Source organism: Misgurnus anguillicaudatus, chromosome 9 (genome assembly GCF_027580225.2).
Source record: "Misgurnus anguillicaudatus chromosome 9, ASM2758022v2, whole genome shotgun sequence".
Taxonomy (NCBI): Eukaryota; Metazoa; Chordata; class Actinopteri; order Cypriniformes; family Cobitidae; genus Misgurnus; species Misgurnus anguillicaudatus.
Window position 1 is genome coordinate 7,660,123 of NC_073345.2, and position 17,201 is coordinate 7,677,323.

At 34.6% G+C, this 17,201-nt stretch overlaps 1 protein-coding gene across 1 annotated transcript in view; it reads right to left on the bottom strand.

Annotated features, from left to right (window-relative positions):
* adamts2a (ADAM metallopeptidase with thrombospondin type 1 motif, 2a) overlaps positions 1-17,201 on the bottom strand; it is a 96,636-nt gene that overhangs the window by 13,997 nt on the left and 65,438 nt on the right. Inside the window, exons 9-17 of the mRNA XM_073871077.1 lie at positions 15,430-15,568; positions 14,366-14,479; positions 12,312-12,457; positions 12,047-12,227; positions 6,526-6,654; positions 4,277-4,400; positions 727-807; positions 277-440; positions 25-184 (exon numbers count right to left, since the gene is read on the bottom strand). Of these exons, the coding sequence (XP_073727178.1) occupies positions 25-184; positions 277-440; positions 727-807; positions 4,277-4,400; positions 6,526-6,654; positions 12,047-12,227; positions 12,312-12,457; positions 14,366-14,479; positions 15,430-15,568 (1,238 nt within the window). The remainder of the gene's footprint in view (positions 1-24; positions 185-276; positions 441-726; positions 808-4,276; positions 4,401-6,525; positions 6,655-12,046; positions 12,228-12,311; positions 12,458-14,365; positions 14,480-15,429; positions 15,569-17,201) is intronic.

Here is a 17,201-nt window from a genome sequence, read left to right on the forward strand (position 1 = left end):
GCTTGTTTCTGAAAATCTGCGTACCTCCACCGCACGGCTTGGAACAGTGCGACCATTTTTTAAGTGCCCACTCGAAGTAAACGGTGTCGTCCTGAGGAAGGGTGTTCTCCATCGATGAGAGCGGGTCTTCCGGCAGTATGTATTTGTATGAAAGCGTGACTTTAGAAGTACTTTGAGACTGAACCTGCAGTAGATGTTCGACGTTGAGGTTTTATGTTAAAAAACATTACGTCTCGCATAACAACACCTGATTGAAACGCAAACGTTAATTCTCACCATAATGAGAACTCCATATTTAAGCGGTCCGGTCGTCTGGAGTGACTCCATGTCATCGTCGTTAGTGTACTCCCAAGCCACGCCTTTCTCGATGACCGTCCGTGACTCAGGAAAGTCGTCCTCGTCGTTCAAAAACACTTGATCTGTGGCTTGGTTCTTCACCGCTATGAGAAAACAACTGAACTTTAGGAAAATGCTGTGTAATTCATACAGAGGTGGCCAGTGAGAAAAACAAAGATCAATCTTCATCAGGCTGACTTTATATGTGTTTATTGTACCTATAAATCATGGTATTGGAACACATTAGCTAAGGTGCTTCACGGCCACTGAGCCTCTCCGAGCCAGAAGTGTAAATCTCTCCATCAATAACATACAGTGGGAGGCCGGACACTTGAGTTATGAGCGCCAATGTCTTGTAATTAATCACACGGGCTTCTTCTGACATCCTACCTAGAATGTGTGGAGTTCCCTTGAATTCGCGAATTAGAATGTGACGGGCTCCTCTGGGAATCTCCAGGATTTTCAGAAAACCTAAGAAAACAATTCCCAGAAATTACCAATGACACAGTGAAATTTTCTCAGAAGCTACATATAAAACTGTAAATAAAAAAAACAAGAATAAACAATTAGTATCAGTTTTAAACCAGCAGTCTTCACACACTAGGTCAGTATTACAATTAAATTCTTACATTTTTTATTCAATTAAATTCTTACATTTTTTATTCAATTAAATTCTTACATTTTTTATTCAATTAAATTCTTACATTTTTTATTCAATTAAATTCTTACATTTTTTATTCAATTAAATTCTTACATTTTTTATTCAATTAAATTCTTACATTTTTAATTCAATTAAATTCTTACATTTTTTATTCAATTAAATTCTTACATTTTATATTAAATTAAATTCTTACATTTTTTATTAAATTAAATTCTTACATTTTTTATTCAATTAAATTCTTACATTTTTTATTCAATTAAATTCTTACATTTTTTATTCAATTAAATTCTTACATTTTTTATTCAATTAAATTCTTACATTTTTTATTCAATTAAATTCTTACATTTTTTATTCAATTACATTCTTACATTTTTTTATTCAATTAAATTCTTACATTTTTTATTCAATTAAATTCTTACATTTTTTATTCAATTAAATTCTTACATTTTTTATTCAATTAAATTCTTACATTTTTTATTCAATTAAATTCTTACATTTTTTATTCAATTAAATTCTTACATTTTTTATTCAATTAAATTCTTACATTTTTTATTCAATTAAATTCTTACATTTTTTATTCAATTAAATTCTTACATTTTTTATTCAATTAAATTCTTACATTTTTTATTCAATTAAATTCTTACATTTTTTATTCAATTAAATTCTTACATTTTTTATTCAATTAAATTCTTACATTTTTTATTCAATTAAATTCTTACATTTTTTATTCAATTAAATTCTTACATTTTTATTCAATTAAATTCTTACATTTTTTATTCAATTAAATTCTTACATTTTTTATTCAATTAAATTCTTACATTTTTTTATTCAATTAAATTCTTACATTTTTTATTCAATTAAATTCTTACATTTTTTATTCAATTAAATTCTTACATTTTTTATTCAATTAAATTCTTACATTTTTTATTCAATTAAATTCTTACATTTTTTATTCAATTAAATTCTTACATTTTTTATTCAATTAAATTCTTACATTTTTTATTCAATTAAATTCTTACATTTTTTATTCAATTAAATTCTTACATTTTTTATTCAATTAAATTCTTACATTTTTTATTCAATTCAATTCTTACATTTTTTATTCAATTCAATTCTTACATTTTTTATTCAATTCAATTCTTACATTTTTTATTCAATTCAATTCTTACATTTTTTATTCAATTCAATTCTTACATTTTTTATTCAATTCAATTCTTACATTTTTTATTCAATTCAATTCTTACATTTTTTATTCAATTCAATTCTTACATTTTATATTAAATTCAATTCTTACATTTTATATTAAAGGTGACATAGAATGATTGAACAGGGTATTTATCCTTGTTCTGTGATGTGACATGTAGACAAAAAAAATTGTTTGGTTCTGTAATGCCTTAGACGCTTCCTAAAAACCTCTCTCAGATAGCTCTATTAGAGTGGGGGATTTTAAACAAGTGGTTTTGCACATATTTGGCTCCCCCTACTGGTTTAACTTGCAATCTCATTACTGACTGGCTGACTTTGCTGCCACTCAAAAAATTGTAGCCAATTATTTTAAAGTGGATGGACAGTTAGATGCCTGTGATGTCATAAGCATCAGTTTTTCAGATTGGGCCGTTTTCTGGCTGACATTTCTAAAAGAGGAATTTCTATGAGACTGAGATGTTTAGCATATCTAGCACTTTTTGTATGTTTGTGAATGCGGGTAGACTACATTATTCAACAAGGACAAGGTAAAAATGGTTTTTCATTCTCTGTCCCCTTTAAATTAAAATCTTACATTATATATTAAATTAATTTCTTACATTTTATATTAAATTAAATTCTTACATTTTATATTAAATTAAATTCTTACATTTTATATTAAATTAAATTCTTACATTTTATATTAAATTAAATTCTTACATTTTATATTAAATTAAATTCTTACATTTTATATTAAATTAAATTCTTACATTTTATATTAAATTAAATTCTTACATTTTATTAAAGTAAATTCTTACATTTTACGCTTAAATGTTATGTTTTTTCCAAAAGGCGATAAACACCAGTCCTTATTCTCTGCAGAATGCAATAAATCCGCTTAACAAATCACAGCGCACCATTCCACACATTGTAAACAACAATGGCAGTGCATTGGATACACACAGATTCCTAGTTTTCCTCATCTACTTTGTACTTCGTGATCAACAAACAAACAAAAACAAAATAATACTTCTGATGGCATTGATAAACCTGTGGTGGTTTTCTGTGGCGGGGAAGAAACGTAAGCCATCAACATCTAATAATTTACGCGAGAGGCACTCGCGCAAAGAAAAATGTTGGCCGTTGCTTGTTCTCCAGACAGCATCAAGCTTCTGTCATGCTAACACATTGACCCCAGAGGATCTTATGAAAAACTTAACATTATTTTACTCAAAGTCAACGAAAATCAGGACCAAAACATTTTACAGCTAAACGCTGTCAAAAAAGTTCAGCGACGACGTCCCAAGTATAACCGCAGCAATGACAGTGTTCTTAAATGACCAATTGTTTTGATAAATGCCATTATGTTTATTTTTTAAATCAGTGTGTATATCACTAGTCAACTAAATAAATATAACATGGCAAAAATGAATGCACATTTATATATTGATTCAATAGATTTATAGCATTTAAAAAAATCTTTCCATGGATTTATTGCATTTTGCAGAAAAAAGAATCAGTTTTTATAATAAACCTTTGAAAATGAAATCATATATATAAAAATATACAAAATTTATAATGTGGTATATAAAAAGTAACGCATAAGTATACACTAAGAGAAGATTTGAGAGTATTTAAAGGGATAGTTCACCCAAAAATGAACATTCAGTCATCATTTCCTCACCATCATGTTGTTACAACCCTGTATGAGTTTCTTTATTGTTTTGAATAGAAAAGAAGATATTTTGATAAATGATGGCAACCACACAGGTGACGGTACACACCAACCTCCATAGTAGTTGTTCTTCCTGCTACTATTGTGTGCTTACTATCATTTATCAAAATATCTTCTTGACAATTCAAAAGAATAATAAAAAAACTCATACAGGTTTACAGGAAATCACTTTTAAATTCTTCACCTCTGATTTAACATAAAAACACAAAAACAGTCTAACACACATAATATCCCTACAGCAAGGTTAGCTCCTGAAATGCTGTTAATCACGTTTCTTGAGTTGTCCAGCCTGTTATATTTAAATGAATCTGGGTTAAAACCAGACGTTGACTTTGAAAACGACTTTGTAGAGGAGTCACCTGGTTTCCTCGTGCTGCGGGTGAAGTTGCCTTTGACAATCTTGCAGGTCGAATTGTCTCCTCCACACACCCCACACTTATCATCCTCAAGCTCTGACGCGATCACAATGTCACAGCCCACTTTCTGTGCAGAGAGCAGAGTTAACAGAACCAGGAATATATGTATATATATATATATATATATATATATATCAAATCTAGGCTAATGTCTCATAATCTAATTATGACATTAGGAGCATCAAAGTTAATATTTTTCAATATTTTTCATGAACTTTGAACTTTACAGTGTTTTTATGAAATCTGTTTTTATGACACTACAAAACTTTTCTTAAAATCCCTTAACCAGGATTAAATCACGGTTTATCTTCTAAATCATTCAATCAACGTTACATTTACGTCATGTCCTAACTTTAATCCTATTTCTCCAAATCAGATTTAAAGTTCAGTTTGAGTTTAACGTTTGCAGCTGTGGGATAAATTTGATGGATTAAGTAAAAAGAAGTTTGTAACAGTGCTTTTGTAATTTTGCCATACACTAATCCATCACAATGGTTTAATCACTGATATGATCTGTCCTGTTTAAAGGGGCCATGGCACAAGACTTTTTTAAAATGTCAAATAAATCCTTGGTGTCCCCAGAGCACATATGTGAAGTTTTAGCTCAAAATACCATATAGATAATTTATTATAACATGTTAAAATTGCCACTTTGTAGGTGTGTGCAAAAATGTGCCGTTTTGGGTGTGTTCTTTAAAATGCAAATGAGCTGATGAAGTGCAAACACTGATCACAATGATGGTGGTTTGTTGCAATTGAAACTCAATTGTGCTGTGAATTATTTTTTTTCTCTCTCTTTTTCTCTGCACTAAATGGCAGTGCTGTGATTGGATATTGCAGATTAAGGGGCGGTATGACATCATAAAGAGGGCCAAATTTCAACGACCTATTTTTGTATGTGCTTGTAGAAAATAGTTTACCAGAACTAAGTAAATGGGTTAATCTTTTTCACATTTTCTAGGTTGATAGAAGCACTGGGGACCCAATTATAGCACCCAAACATAGAAAAAGTCAGACTTTCATGCCATGGCCCCTTTAAGATTAACTGAAAAAAAACAACAATCCTATTTGCCTGAAAATATCAATAAGAAAAATTTTCTCACTTTACAATAAGGTTGTATTTGTTAATATTAATGCATTAGCTTGAACATGAACTAACAATACTTCTACAACAGTTCTTAATCATAGTTCGTGTTAATTTTAGCATTTACTAATACATTTTAAATAATGTAACTGATAACATTAGTTAAAGGGGACATATCATGAAAATCTGACTTTTCCATGCTTAAGTGCTATATTTGTGCTTTTATTAACCTAGAAAATGTGAAAAAGATCAACCCAGTAACTTAGTTTAGGTAAACCATTCTCTGCAAGCATGTGAAAAAATAGGTCACTGAAATTTGGCTCCCCTTGTGATGTCAGAAGGGGAAAGTACAGCCCCTTAATCTGCACTAAAAACGTGTTCCTGATGAGTTTTATGGTTATCTGTAATACCACAATAAATTATACACTAGATGGCGCATATATTTGTATGTTTATATATTTTTAGAAGAACATTTTCCTGGAAGGCAGTTTGTGAAAAAATGGACACATGACACATTTTTGCTCACACCTACAAAGTGGCAATTTTAACATGCTGTAATCAATTATCTGCAGGGTATTTTAAGCTAAAACTTCACATATGTACTCTGGGGACAACCTTATTGTAAAGTGTTTCCATAAAAAAACATTTAGGCAGGAATAGCGCAACACTAATCTTGTGCCGTGTGTTTATACACAACTCTTTTTTCAGCCGACCACAGCAAGGAAACAATCACAAATGATAAATCCCGTCGGTCTCTACACGCCAATATGCATGAAAAAACCTGTCTTTTTCCAGACGTTCAGATTATAAAGCGATATGTCTTGGCGTGCACGTCATCTTTTAATCCCGCCAGCAAAACGCAGACATCCAAGAATGTGCATCGATCTGCTTCACCCACACTAGTACATTCTTGTCATATATTCCACTACTATATCCTAGGCCAACACAAAAACAAGCTAAATGCGTAACAGCATCCTATTCAAGCAAATAAACCCTGTAGCTGTCAGCGAGAAGTGGAAACATTTGATCAGAATAAACAGAAATATTATTCATTCTCTAGCATTTTAAAGGATGAACTTCAGTGACGGATGATCTGAGTGACCTTTACCTCGCACTCTCCCCGCACACACACGCTGTACAGGTCTTTGTATGAGCAGCGCGTGCCGTCATGCACCATTCTCTTCATGTACACCACGTCTCCGGTCTCCTTTGACTGGCAGTACAGCTGACATCTCTCCTCAGCTGTCCAAAAAACAGAAGAGAGAGTGAGCAGATGAGTGGAAAACAGTCTTTTGTGGTTTTCCAGTTGGGTTTGACGTGATCTCATTTGTGTTTGTGGCTATGCATGCATATCCATGTACTGACAGCATTTCAAATGTAAAGCTTGCCATGTATGAACAGATGCTTCAGGTGCCGTCGAGTCGACATATTTACGGCACGTTTGTAACGCATGCCGTTTCTGTAGTAGGTACAGCATGACATTAGCAACATCAAAGTCATGGGTTCAGGTCGCAAGGACACGGATAGCTTTGGATAGAAGTTGCTTTGCATAGGAATGGCTGCTAAATGTAAATGTCACAAAAATGTATGCATACAGTATGAGTATGTGATCAACACCCAGCAAGCACCGTTACATTTTAAAGGCATCTAATAGACATCCAAACACACAGCCTAGGCTCAACTTTACAGCAGAAACAAATATGTTTACAGCCTGGTACAAAAAATGGTTCATGACAACTGTGATAGGGGTGAATTTTTTTGTAACTGATCAGTTTAAATTATATTAAGCCTAAAAGTTCTGCATAAAAAGGGCGTGGCCACTTGAGTGACAGGTGAATTGCCACTGCTGTTACTACCGTCGAGTATATGGGCATGATTTTTGGTTATTCGTGAGTGATGCGACGCGCTTTTTATTATTTTGTGGTCATGGTTTTTTGGTTTTAACGATAGTAAAACCATGGTGAATTTTCTTAAGGGACAGCAGGCTCAGCCAACCCTGGCCTTCGAAAATGCTCTTGGATGATTCATCCGAAATTAGACTTATGAGGTGTCATGACACATTTTGATAAAAAAGTAAATGCTATCAAAATAAGTAGCATACAGTTACAAACATCTCTTTATGTACTATTATGCACATGATTTCAAATGACATCATACAAACCAATTTTGTTGTTTTTCCACATTTAAGAGGAACATTTTCATTACCGCAACGTGTCCATGACTGGATTTGGGTTCTTTGACATGGAAATATTTATATAATAGTATTTATATAATATATAATAGTTATACTATAAACATTTACAGTAAAGAAACATGTGGTATTTGGTGATAATTGGGAAATGTAGAGACAATAATAAGGAACATAAATGTGTCCAAAACTTTTCTCATCCTTGTTTAAGCTCTCAAGAAACTTAAAAAAAAAAAATAGTTGGAAGGGACATAATTGACTGTGACACTCAAGATGGCTACCAGGTAAGCAGTTCTTTTTTATCTCCAGATAAAAGTTGAAATTTTTAGTTCTCATTACCGAAACATAAGTTTGTAAATGCATATATTTAATGTAATATCATGTTGCGGTAATGATAATTTTTGATAATGATAATCTAAAAAAAGTCAATAATTCTATAGGAAATATTTTTTAAATGCTCTAAAAATAATGATTATAGTAAGTTCAGACCTTAATGTTATATGTGCAAAAAAATTGGCTTCAAGAGCTTTTAAAAAATTCTAATGCTGGACACCTTCTAAGTCTGGATTTCGTAAGAATCACCCTCTTCAGAAACCTAAAAGTGACATCACGGACACTACGTCTATGTTTTATACAATCTATGGTCTAACCGTAGCCCAAAAATAAAATAATAAATAAATGTAACCAAACACCTTGTACTCACTGTTGACTTTGATTACATGATGGAATATTTAGCTATTTTGGCAAAAGCGGCATTTTAAGTTTATTTTGGCTAGAAGTGGGTTACATAGCTGGATTATATTGGGTCTACAGTTAACCTAGATGGTGAAATCATGGCTATTGCTTGCTGGGTATCAATTAGAGGTCTTCTTGGGTCCAAAGAAATGTACCCGATCCAAAATGACCCGAATCACTTCTTACCCGAACCCGACGTGCATAAATCATTTTATTTTTAAATACGACCTGACCCGAGACAAACCCAAGAAAATTTAGACCCGGGTCCAACCCAGTGACATTTATTGAATTGCCACTGCATCACGGAATTGATCACTACCGTCGAGCAAGGTAGGTGTGGTTTCAGCAACCAGGCACTTCATGGGCTCCTCCCATGTCCTGCTTCTGTGCACATTTTCGCAGTTATGCACGGTGACACGCTGCCAAGATGGCTCCGAACCCGACCAAACCCAATGTGCATAAATATTTTTTAAAGAAAGACCCGACCCGTGACAAATCCAAAAAAATGATGCCGCTTTCCCATTGCATGGTACACAGTTTGGGTCGGGTCAGCTTACTTTTGGGGGCTTTTCCACTGCGTACAGTACGTAGTAACCGATACTTACAGTACGTAGTGACGTTATGTGAAAACACTGTAGATCACTGATTGGTCTGAGAGAATGGTGATGAGAGAATTTTTAACCCGAATGTAAACAGCACAAACGTATGCAATCCATTTATTTTCATTTACTATCTCATGACGACACCAATGTAACCAAAATTGATTGAGGTGTTTGGTTTAACGAAAATTAACCTACCGCCAGCCACACAATGTTGTGATTTCAAGGGGTTGGAAAAGGACTCACACACGAAAAGTTCGGTCTTCTCGAGTCTGTTCGGCAAAAACACATTCTTTTAAATTACCTATATTAATATTATACACGACCCGTGTTCGAGGCACACATGAAATTTTTGACCCAAACCCGATTGGGTCTCGGGTGGCCGGACCTCGGGTTTTCAGATCTAAGTGAACATGTGAAGACATCTAGTGTGAACCCATAATCTATAAGTTGCTTGTACATAAAAGGGCTTTAAGTTTATTGACTGTATTTAAATGTATAAAAACAACATTTCATGTACAAATGTGTTTGCTAACTGAATAATGGTAAAAAACAAATCGATTGAAATAAATACATCTGTCTCCACTAACACATTGTTTATGCAGTACGGCGTGAGCACTGTTTACTTCTCTCAGCAGTAGAAGGTGAGGTTGGAAACGGTTATTAGCTGGATAACTGCATTCCCTCTAATGTAAAAGCTATCTGGCCCCAGCGGATAACTGGAGATGCCATTGCTTCTTAATCACATTTCCATGTGTTTCTTCCAACCACCGCTGTCCAATGCTTGGCTGATGCCCTTCTTCCTGAAAACAACTGGGTCAAACATTTGGCAAGTGTATCCAAGCAGCTAAGAGGAAGTTTTCAATTAAACATAAACACTAAAATCTTAATGTAAACGTTAACGTAAGTCATGTGTAATTATAGCTTCTTCTAAGAGAGAAAGACATTTTCCAGACGTCTGTTTTGCAGTCTTTCTCTCCAAGAATTTAGCTTTTACTCTCTCGGCCACTACGTAGATTATGCAAAGAGGTTTTGATGGTGTGCCATAAAACTTAAGATGTATCGCCAAAGGCAGAGGACATGGCAGAACTACTGTGACAGAGAAAGGCAAAACAAAACAACAAATCAAAAACACAAATGCAAACTCAAAAACAAAATGGCATGTCAAAAACACCACAACAAATCCAGTGACAAAATAACAAGTCAGAAAACAAAATAACAAATTAAAAAACACAACAGCAAATATACAAACTATATTGGGTGAATAGAATTGTTACTGCTGATTGGACAACACCTCTGTCAATCAAAATGCTCAAAATTAAGCTCACACACTGCTTGCTTCACTAACGCTTTATACTCGTTCTATTTCAGGTAAATATAAATACAATACAATAGTTACACTATCGCTAGCTAGCCTAGGGTTGGGCGATATGATGGTATATTCTGTTACCGTGAAATAAAATCAGACGCCAGCTTGTTCTATTCCGTGCATAATGTGGAATTTAAAAAAGTGGGCGTGGCTAATTAAACACTCCGCCATGTTAGACTGAGTGCGACAGAAAAACATGTAAAATAATCCACTTATAACAAACGAACAAGTTATTTCTGTCATTTGAATCCACAGGAGTGCAAAGCATTCTTCTTGCAAAGCATTCTGGGAACCAAAATCTGAAGGAAAAATGGTTGATGAGGATTTCTGGTTCCAAAATGCTTTGCATGAAGCTGTTATTTAATAGTTTTATTCTGTAAAGACAAATATTTGTTAATATTTAATGTTCATTTAAGTTTGAACAAACTATTGGCGTAAATAACATTAAATTTTAATGTAGCTAAATTAAATAAAATCTACAGTAATTTACTGGCAAAGAGCTGCATAACTACAGCAATTTTTTACAGTGAACCTTTTCTGGTTTTTAGATTTGTCGTTGTGTTTTCTGACTTGTTATTCTGTTTTTTTTAGATTTGTTATTTTGTTTTTTGGAGTTTTTATTGTGTTTTTTACATTGACATTTCGTTTCTAGATTTGCCTCTGTATTCCTAATTTGATGTTTTGATTTTATTTTTGTTTTGCACTTCTCGGCCACCATACAGAACTGAGTCATGCGAATGCAAAAAAGCCACATAAAATTGACATTCTTTTATTTAAAGATTAGTGCTGGGAAAAGATCAATCACGATTAATCGCACACAAAATAAAAGTGCATTTTTGCCTAATATATGTGTCTGTACTGTGTGTAATTATTTTGTATATTTAAACACACACACACACATATATACATTTCCGAACATTTTTATTTATATATCCACTTTTATTGTTAATATATTATTGGTAATATAGAATATATGAAGAGTTTCGTTGCAAAACTAGATAACTCCATTATTTTAATTTTTCAAAAAACAAGTTTTTTGGTTGTGCATTCCAATTAATTTCAATTGAACTGCAGTTGGTTTGTTTTGATTTAAACCTTCATAACTTAAAAAATACAGCAAAATAGCAGCATAAAACAAAATAATAACATGATAACATAATAATAAACATGTTTTGACAAAAATGTTAAAAAATGGATTTATCTCGTTTTGCAACGAAACTCTTCATAAACAAATATAAATGAATATATATATATATATATATATATATATATATATATATATATATATATACACACACATGTCATGTAAATGTTTCTTAAATACATACATGAAGCTGTGTGTGTGTATTTATATATACATAAAAGTTACACACAGCGCACACTCATATATTATGCAAAAATGCACTTTAATTTTGTATGCAATTAATCGCGATTAATCTTTTCCCAGCACTATTAAAGATATTTCATAGTTCCTACTAAAAAGACTAAAAAAATCTCACTTGTGGATAATATTTAAAAAGGACATTCCTCTGAACGGTCCAAGACATATGGCGGACATCAGGAGACTTTCAAATATATTTACCCGTCTCTGCCGAGAACGGCAAGCGGCGTGCCAGCTACAGACAAACTTTCAACACCTTAAAATAAAAGCTTTCTTTGGAACTCTCTCTGTAATTGATTATAGTTTATGGGTCGTGCATTTACAAAATAACAACAAACGGCATAAAAAGATGTATGACTCAGGCTCAGGATGTTCGTAGGGCAGCCAATGATGTTTGGTTCCCTCATGTTCAAAGTGGGGGTTCCAAATCTTGCACTGCTCCTCTCTGAAGTCAGCCAAGGACTTTGGACACTCCTCATTACTGCAGAGCTGAAACTCATAAGTGTTTCCATAACAAGTGCGCCCCCCGTTGGCTGGTCTGCGACATAGCAGATAATCGGGTTGGTTCGAGTAAAAGAGAAAAAAATGCAAAGAACCGATGATGCTAATAAGATACACTCACATTGGGTTGTTACACTCACGAGTGCGAAACTGAACCCCGCCGCCACAGGTGCGAGAGCAGGAACCAAACTTGGTCCATTGACCCCAGTGGCCATCCTGCCTGAGAATGTCTGGTGTCAACTTGATACAGTGACCCTTAAAACAGTGCTAGAGAGATGAAAGAGCGTGGCGTTAATAATGAGTTTCATTTCAGGGCATGCATTGTCTGATAAAATAAACCACTTGGGAAAAGTAATGTATTTCAGTCATGACAACTCTTGGGATACATTTTAGCATGTTAAAGTCGCCATGAAAATAAAAAGAAAAACTGTAATTTGTTTTGTAATATTGTGATATTTTTTACAAATTACTTATCTCTGAGCTTCATAATTTTTTAAAAATCCATGTGCCCTCATAATCTTTAATCAAAAACGCAAATCTCCTCCCCTCCTCAAAACGATCTCTCTTTACTTCAGGTCATATGATATGGCAGGTGGGCGGGATCAAGGAGAATATCCTGTGATTAGCATTTAGCAACACGACCCAACTTCAAATGATCCAATCAGATCTCGATGGACAGATTCAAATCCAGCCCTGCCTTATTTCATTTCAGAAGCGGATTATCACGTAAAAAAAACTACTTCTGTTTCATGGCGACTTTAATGGTGATGACATGCCAATGTGTTTGGTCTTGGCGGAACTAGATCTGCTTATGTTGATGCTGGTGTAGAGCAAGTACAAAAATTGTTACTACTAATACGCATGCTACAGTGAGCATGCTTTAATTTTAGGAACAATATCCCCCTTAAACATTCTATACAGGTGGAGCTTTGAGTAAATGTTAAAAGAGCTGTATGTAAAATTGACCTATAGCAGCTAAATTTGGTACCGCAGTCTAAATTTAAAATATTGGGGGCGGTTTATTCTCCGCCCCGCTCTCGGGTTGCCAGACACATAGGCCCTGTCCCAAATGGCGCACTTCGTGTGGACTTTTGGTCTCGTGGCCTTAAATTGCGCATGCTTGCTTAGCCTACAAGTACGTAAGGTGTCCCATCTGTCATTTTTACGCTCATCAGCGCCCGCACTGCTGCAGGCTTCACGCACTTAACCAACCCAGAAGTCCTTGCGAAACAGCAATCAGACGACGGATGGGAAGAGTTCACAGCCTTCTCTTCCCATTTCCGGCGTGACACTTGAGTCCGTCCCAAAATACGACTCCAGCGCACACTTGTGTACTCGCATCAAGGGTCCCGAAGGTCTGCACTACATAATGTCATCAAAGTGTGGACTCTGAGGAAGTGTGCCATTTGGGACAGGGCCAGAGTTTTTGCAAATTAGAAACCTGCTTGTGTAGATATTTATTTCTCAATCTAGGTTGCGTCCACCAGAGGTCGCACTTATGGTCTATTGCGGCCTCATTTTAACCGACTGTGATAACTGGCAACCGAGCTGCCGAAATACACTATTGGATAAATTGGCAGTGGCAGGATCACACAGACCAACCCAAAAACAAACACTCCGCCCCGACACTTCAAAAGTATATAACTGCTATGGCATTGTTTTTTAGAGAAACAGAAATGTGAAGTTGTGAACATGTTTCATACATATCTGCAAAAATATTAAAGTGTTATTTATATGTTGTACAGTCAAAAATCTACATACAGCTCCTTTAAAGTCCCCATGAACAGGAAGTCGCGATCCGTATTGTGTTTTCTAATGAAAGGGAATATCGCACAAGGAAAATAGAATGTGTGGCTTGTGCTTTCCACTGTGAATATATTGGATACAATAAATTAGGCATTTCATTCAGAAATGAAACTCGCAGCAGACTGATAGTTTGAGGGGGTGGAGTCAACGGATGCTCCGCCCAGCTGTAAAGCTGACATCATCAGTGAAGGATCGCCACAAGAGGAAGAAATAGCATTTTCTGATTTTGATTAGTTTGTGAGGGCAGATGAATGTAATAATAACCAACACCTGCGCCTCTAGAGTTTCATGACTGAACTGGGTCTTATCATATTTTGGTTCCCCTAAATTTGAGTAAAAAAATAAGAACAGAAGTTCTACAGTTCCAACCTTCCCTGTAGCGCACTTGGTTCCATCTATAGGAGGTCCCTTCTTGGTCTTGCAGAAGAAAGGGTTCTCAGGGTGGCTGCACCACAGCTGCTGGCATGGGTCGTAGGTGCTGTACTAAAAGAAACACACATGCTCGCATTCATACAGGCAGCCTGTGAAAGCTAAAGCTCATCCAATCAGATTAGACTTGATCAGTGGTCTCCAACAAGGTTGCCCGCCAAAGCACATTCTATTTATTTATAAAAAAATGTGTATTAGCTTGGCTTCTTTTATGTATGATAACATAAACAATGATAAAACATATTAACAAGTAAAATAAAATAAAATGAAATAAACAAGTAAAACAAGAGTAGACTATATAAAAAAGTCACCCTCCAGATTGTTTTATCCATTATCAAGTGATTAATTTAAAGGTTTGAAGCATTCGGTTAATTTCATTATCAAATGTTTAAGGACGTGGTGGCATAAAATAATTTTCATATTTGTGACCCTGGACCACAAAACCAGGGTAAATTATCTGAAAGCTGAATAAATAAGCTTTCCATTGTTGTATGGTTAGGATAGGAAAATATTTGGCCATTTAAAAAATCTAGAATCTGAGGCTGCAAAAAAATAAAAAATAAAATCGCCTTTAAATTGTCCAAATTAAGTCCTTACCAACACATACTACTAATGATAAATAAATGTTTAATATATTTACGGTGAGAAATTTACCAAATATCTTCATGGAACATGATCTTTACTTAATATCCTAATGATTTTTGGCTATTGTTTCAAATATACCCATGCTACTTATGACTGGTTTTGTGCTCCAGGGTCACATTTGGATTATCTTTTGCCTTTAAACCGTAAGCTGGGGCAGGCCAAAATAAAGGCTTGGCTCACTCCAATTTTAATTTCATTTTTAAAAATTACTTTTTCACTTCCTGTCATGACTTTTCTATATAAATGACAAAATCCTAACATTTCAAGATTTTCAATGTGGTCAATGTGTAGTCCACTGAATACTGCATTAGTGAGATAAAGAGGTGAAATGCTATGTTATGTCATTAAGTCTTTCTTACGCTCACCGCAGTGCACATCATGTAGCCCATGCCAAAGTCAAATCGACACTGTTCATTCATAGAGTAATGAAGACCGGGCAGCTGGGGTAGAGTTGGCCACTCATGATCGAAGGGGTCGTCACGCAGACAATCATATGTACTGCAGAATAAAGAGCATGAGTATATCTGGTTTTTGTAACTGATGAATTAGATAAATAATTTAATAATGTTTAACATTAACAACATGTATTTAGCCCGTCATGTGTTTGGCTCGTCATGTCAAAATATGCGTTCGGCGCGTCATGTGAACGTATGTGCATAACACATCATGTCAAAATACGTGCCTGCTGCAGATGCTTCAAAGGGGTTTATAATAAAAGAGCCAGATACTCGCTTTATCTCATGTGTAATCAGAGTTTAGTGTTAGGTGAGTGTCTTCAGCGTCTCTTTTATTATAAACCCTTTTGACACGTATGCAGCAGGCACGTATTTTGACATGACGCATATGCACATAAATTCACATGACGGACCAAACAAATATTCTCAACAAATAAAACTCATTTTTTGAATTCACGGCCCTCGGAAGAGAAGTCACTGACTGCCCCTGTTCATACATCATGTCCAGTGAAGAAGCCATCAAAACCATTGTCTATTCAAACTTTATTGGTCTAGACATTATATTCTTCCAAATGACGAAAAAATGTTGCTATGACGTAAATTCACAGCAATTTGCTGTCAACGTAGAAAACATACATATAAAACAAAGTCTTGTCAAATTTATAGTTAACAGTTATATAATTGGAACAGACCATAGATTTGGAAAAAACTTACTTAATTGTTTTTCTTACTTATTAAAAGTGCAAAAATATGACTTGATTTATTGTGGACCCTTAACACCTAAATGCAAGTTCAATGGTTTTCAAAGAGCGTTTCATAAAACTTGTTTTTTGTCATTCTTAAGAAAACCATCTACCAAGAAACCATTACTGTGTGTTCATACCAGACGCAAATGAAGTAAACAAATCATTTGAAATTCGCATCATTTGCATGTAAAATTCAGACGCAAACATTTGCCAGCGTTAGCTAGCTTGTAGCTTGTAGTATATATTGAGTAAAGAGCGTTTTCTACAACTTACCAGATTGTCCGACCTCCTCACTTTCTTCCAATCAACATCCTTTTACTCCTGTTTTGATAAAAGTATGAAGATGTATCGTACAGCTCTGGATGTCCACATCCAGCGACAATGATTTTGTCTTCCATTGTCGTTTCGTATTTCTGCCTCAGCACACTATATCGTAATCACGTCACTACTACAGCAAACTCATGATTTGGTTAACGCGGGGCGAATATCCACCAAAGTTCTGATTTTTCAACTTGTGCGATTCATGTAAATCACGCGTTATGCACGTCAAATGCCTGAAACGCTCAATTTGCGACATTCGTGCCACCTCATTCGCGCGAATCACGCGGCAGGATATCTATCATGTCTTTACATTGACAAATCATCCTCGCTTAACGTTTAATTCATGCCTGGTATGAATGCACCTTTAGGGTCCAGGGTAAAAAACACTTGTCATGTGACCAATGTGAGTGAAAAGAACTTTGGTAAAACATTAATTAAAGTAGCACATGTTGGTGTATACTTACAAAATAAAAATGTGTGTGTGTGCAATTGTTTGATGTACCAGCTCTCTGTGTGTATGTCATGACCAGGGCCAGACCGAATCTGCAGCCTTTTTTGCTTTTTCGGTGGAAATATTTTGGAAAAATCTGCAGAATGATTTTGAATATT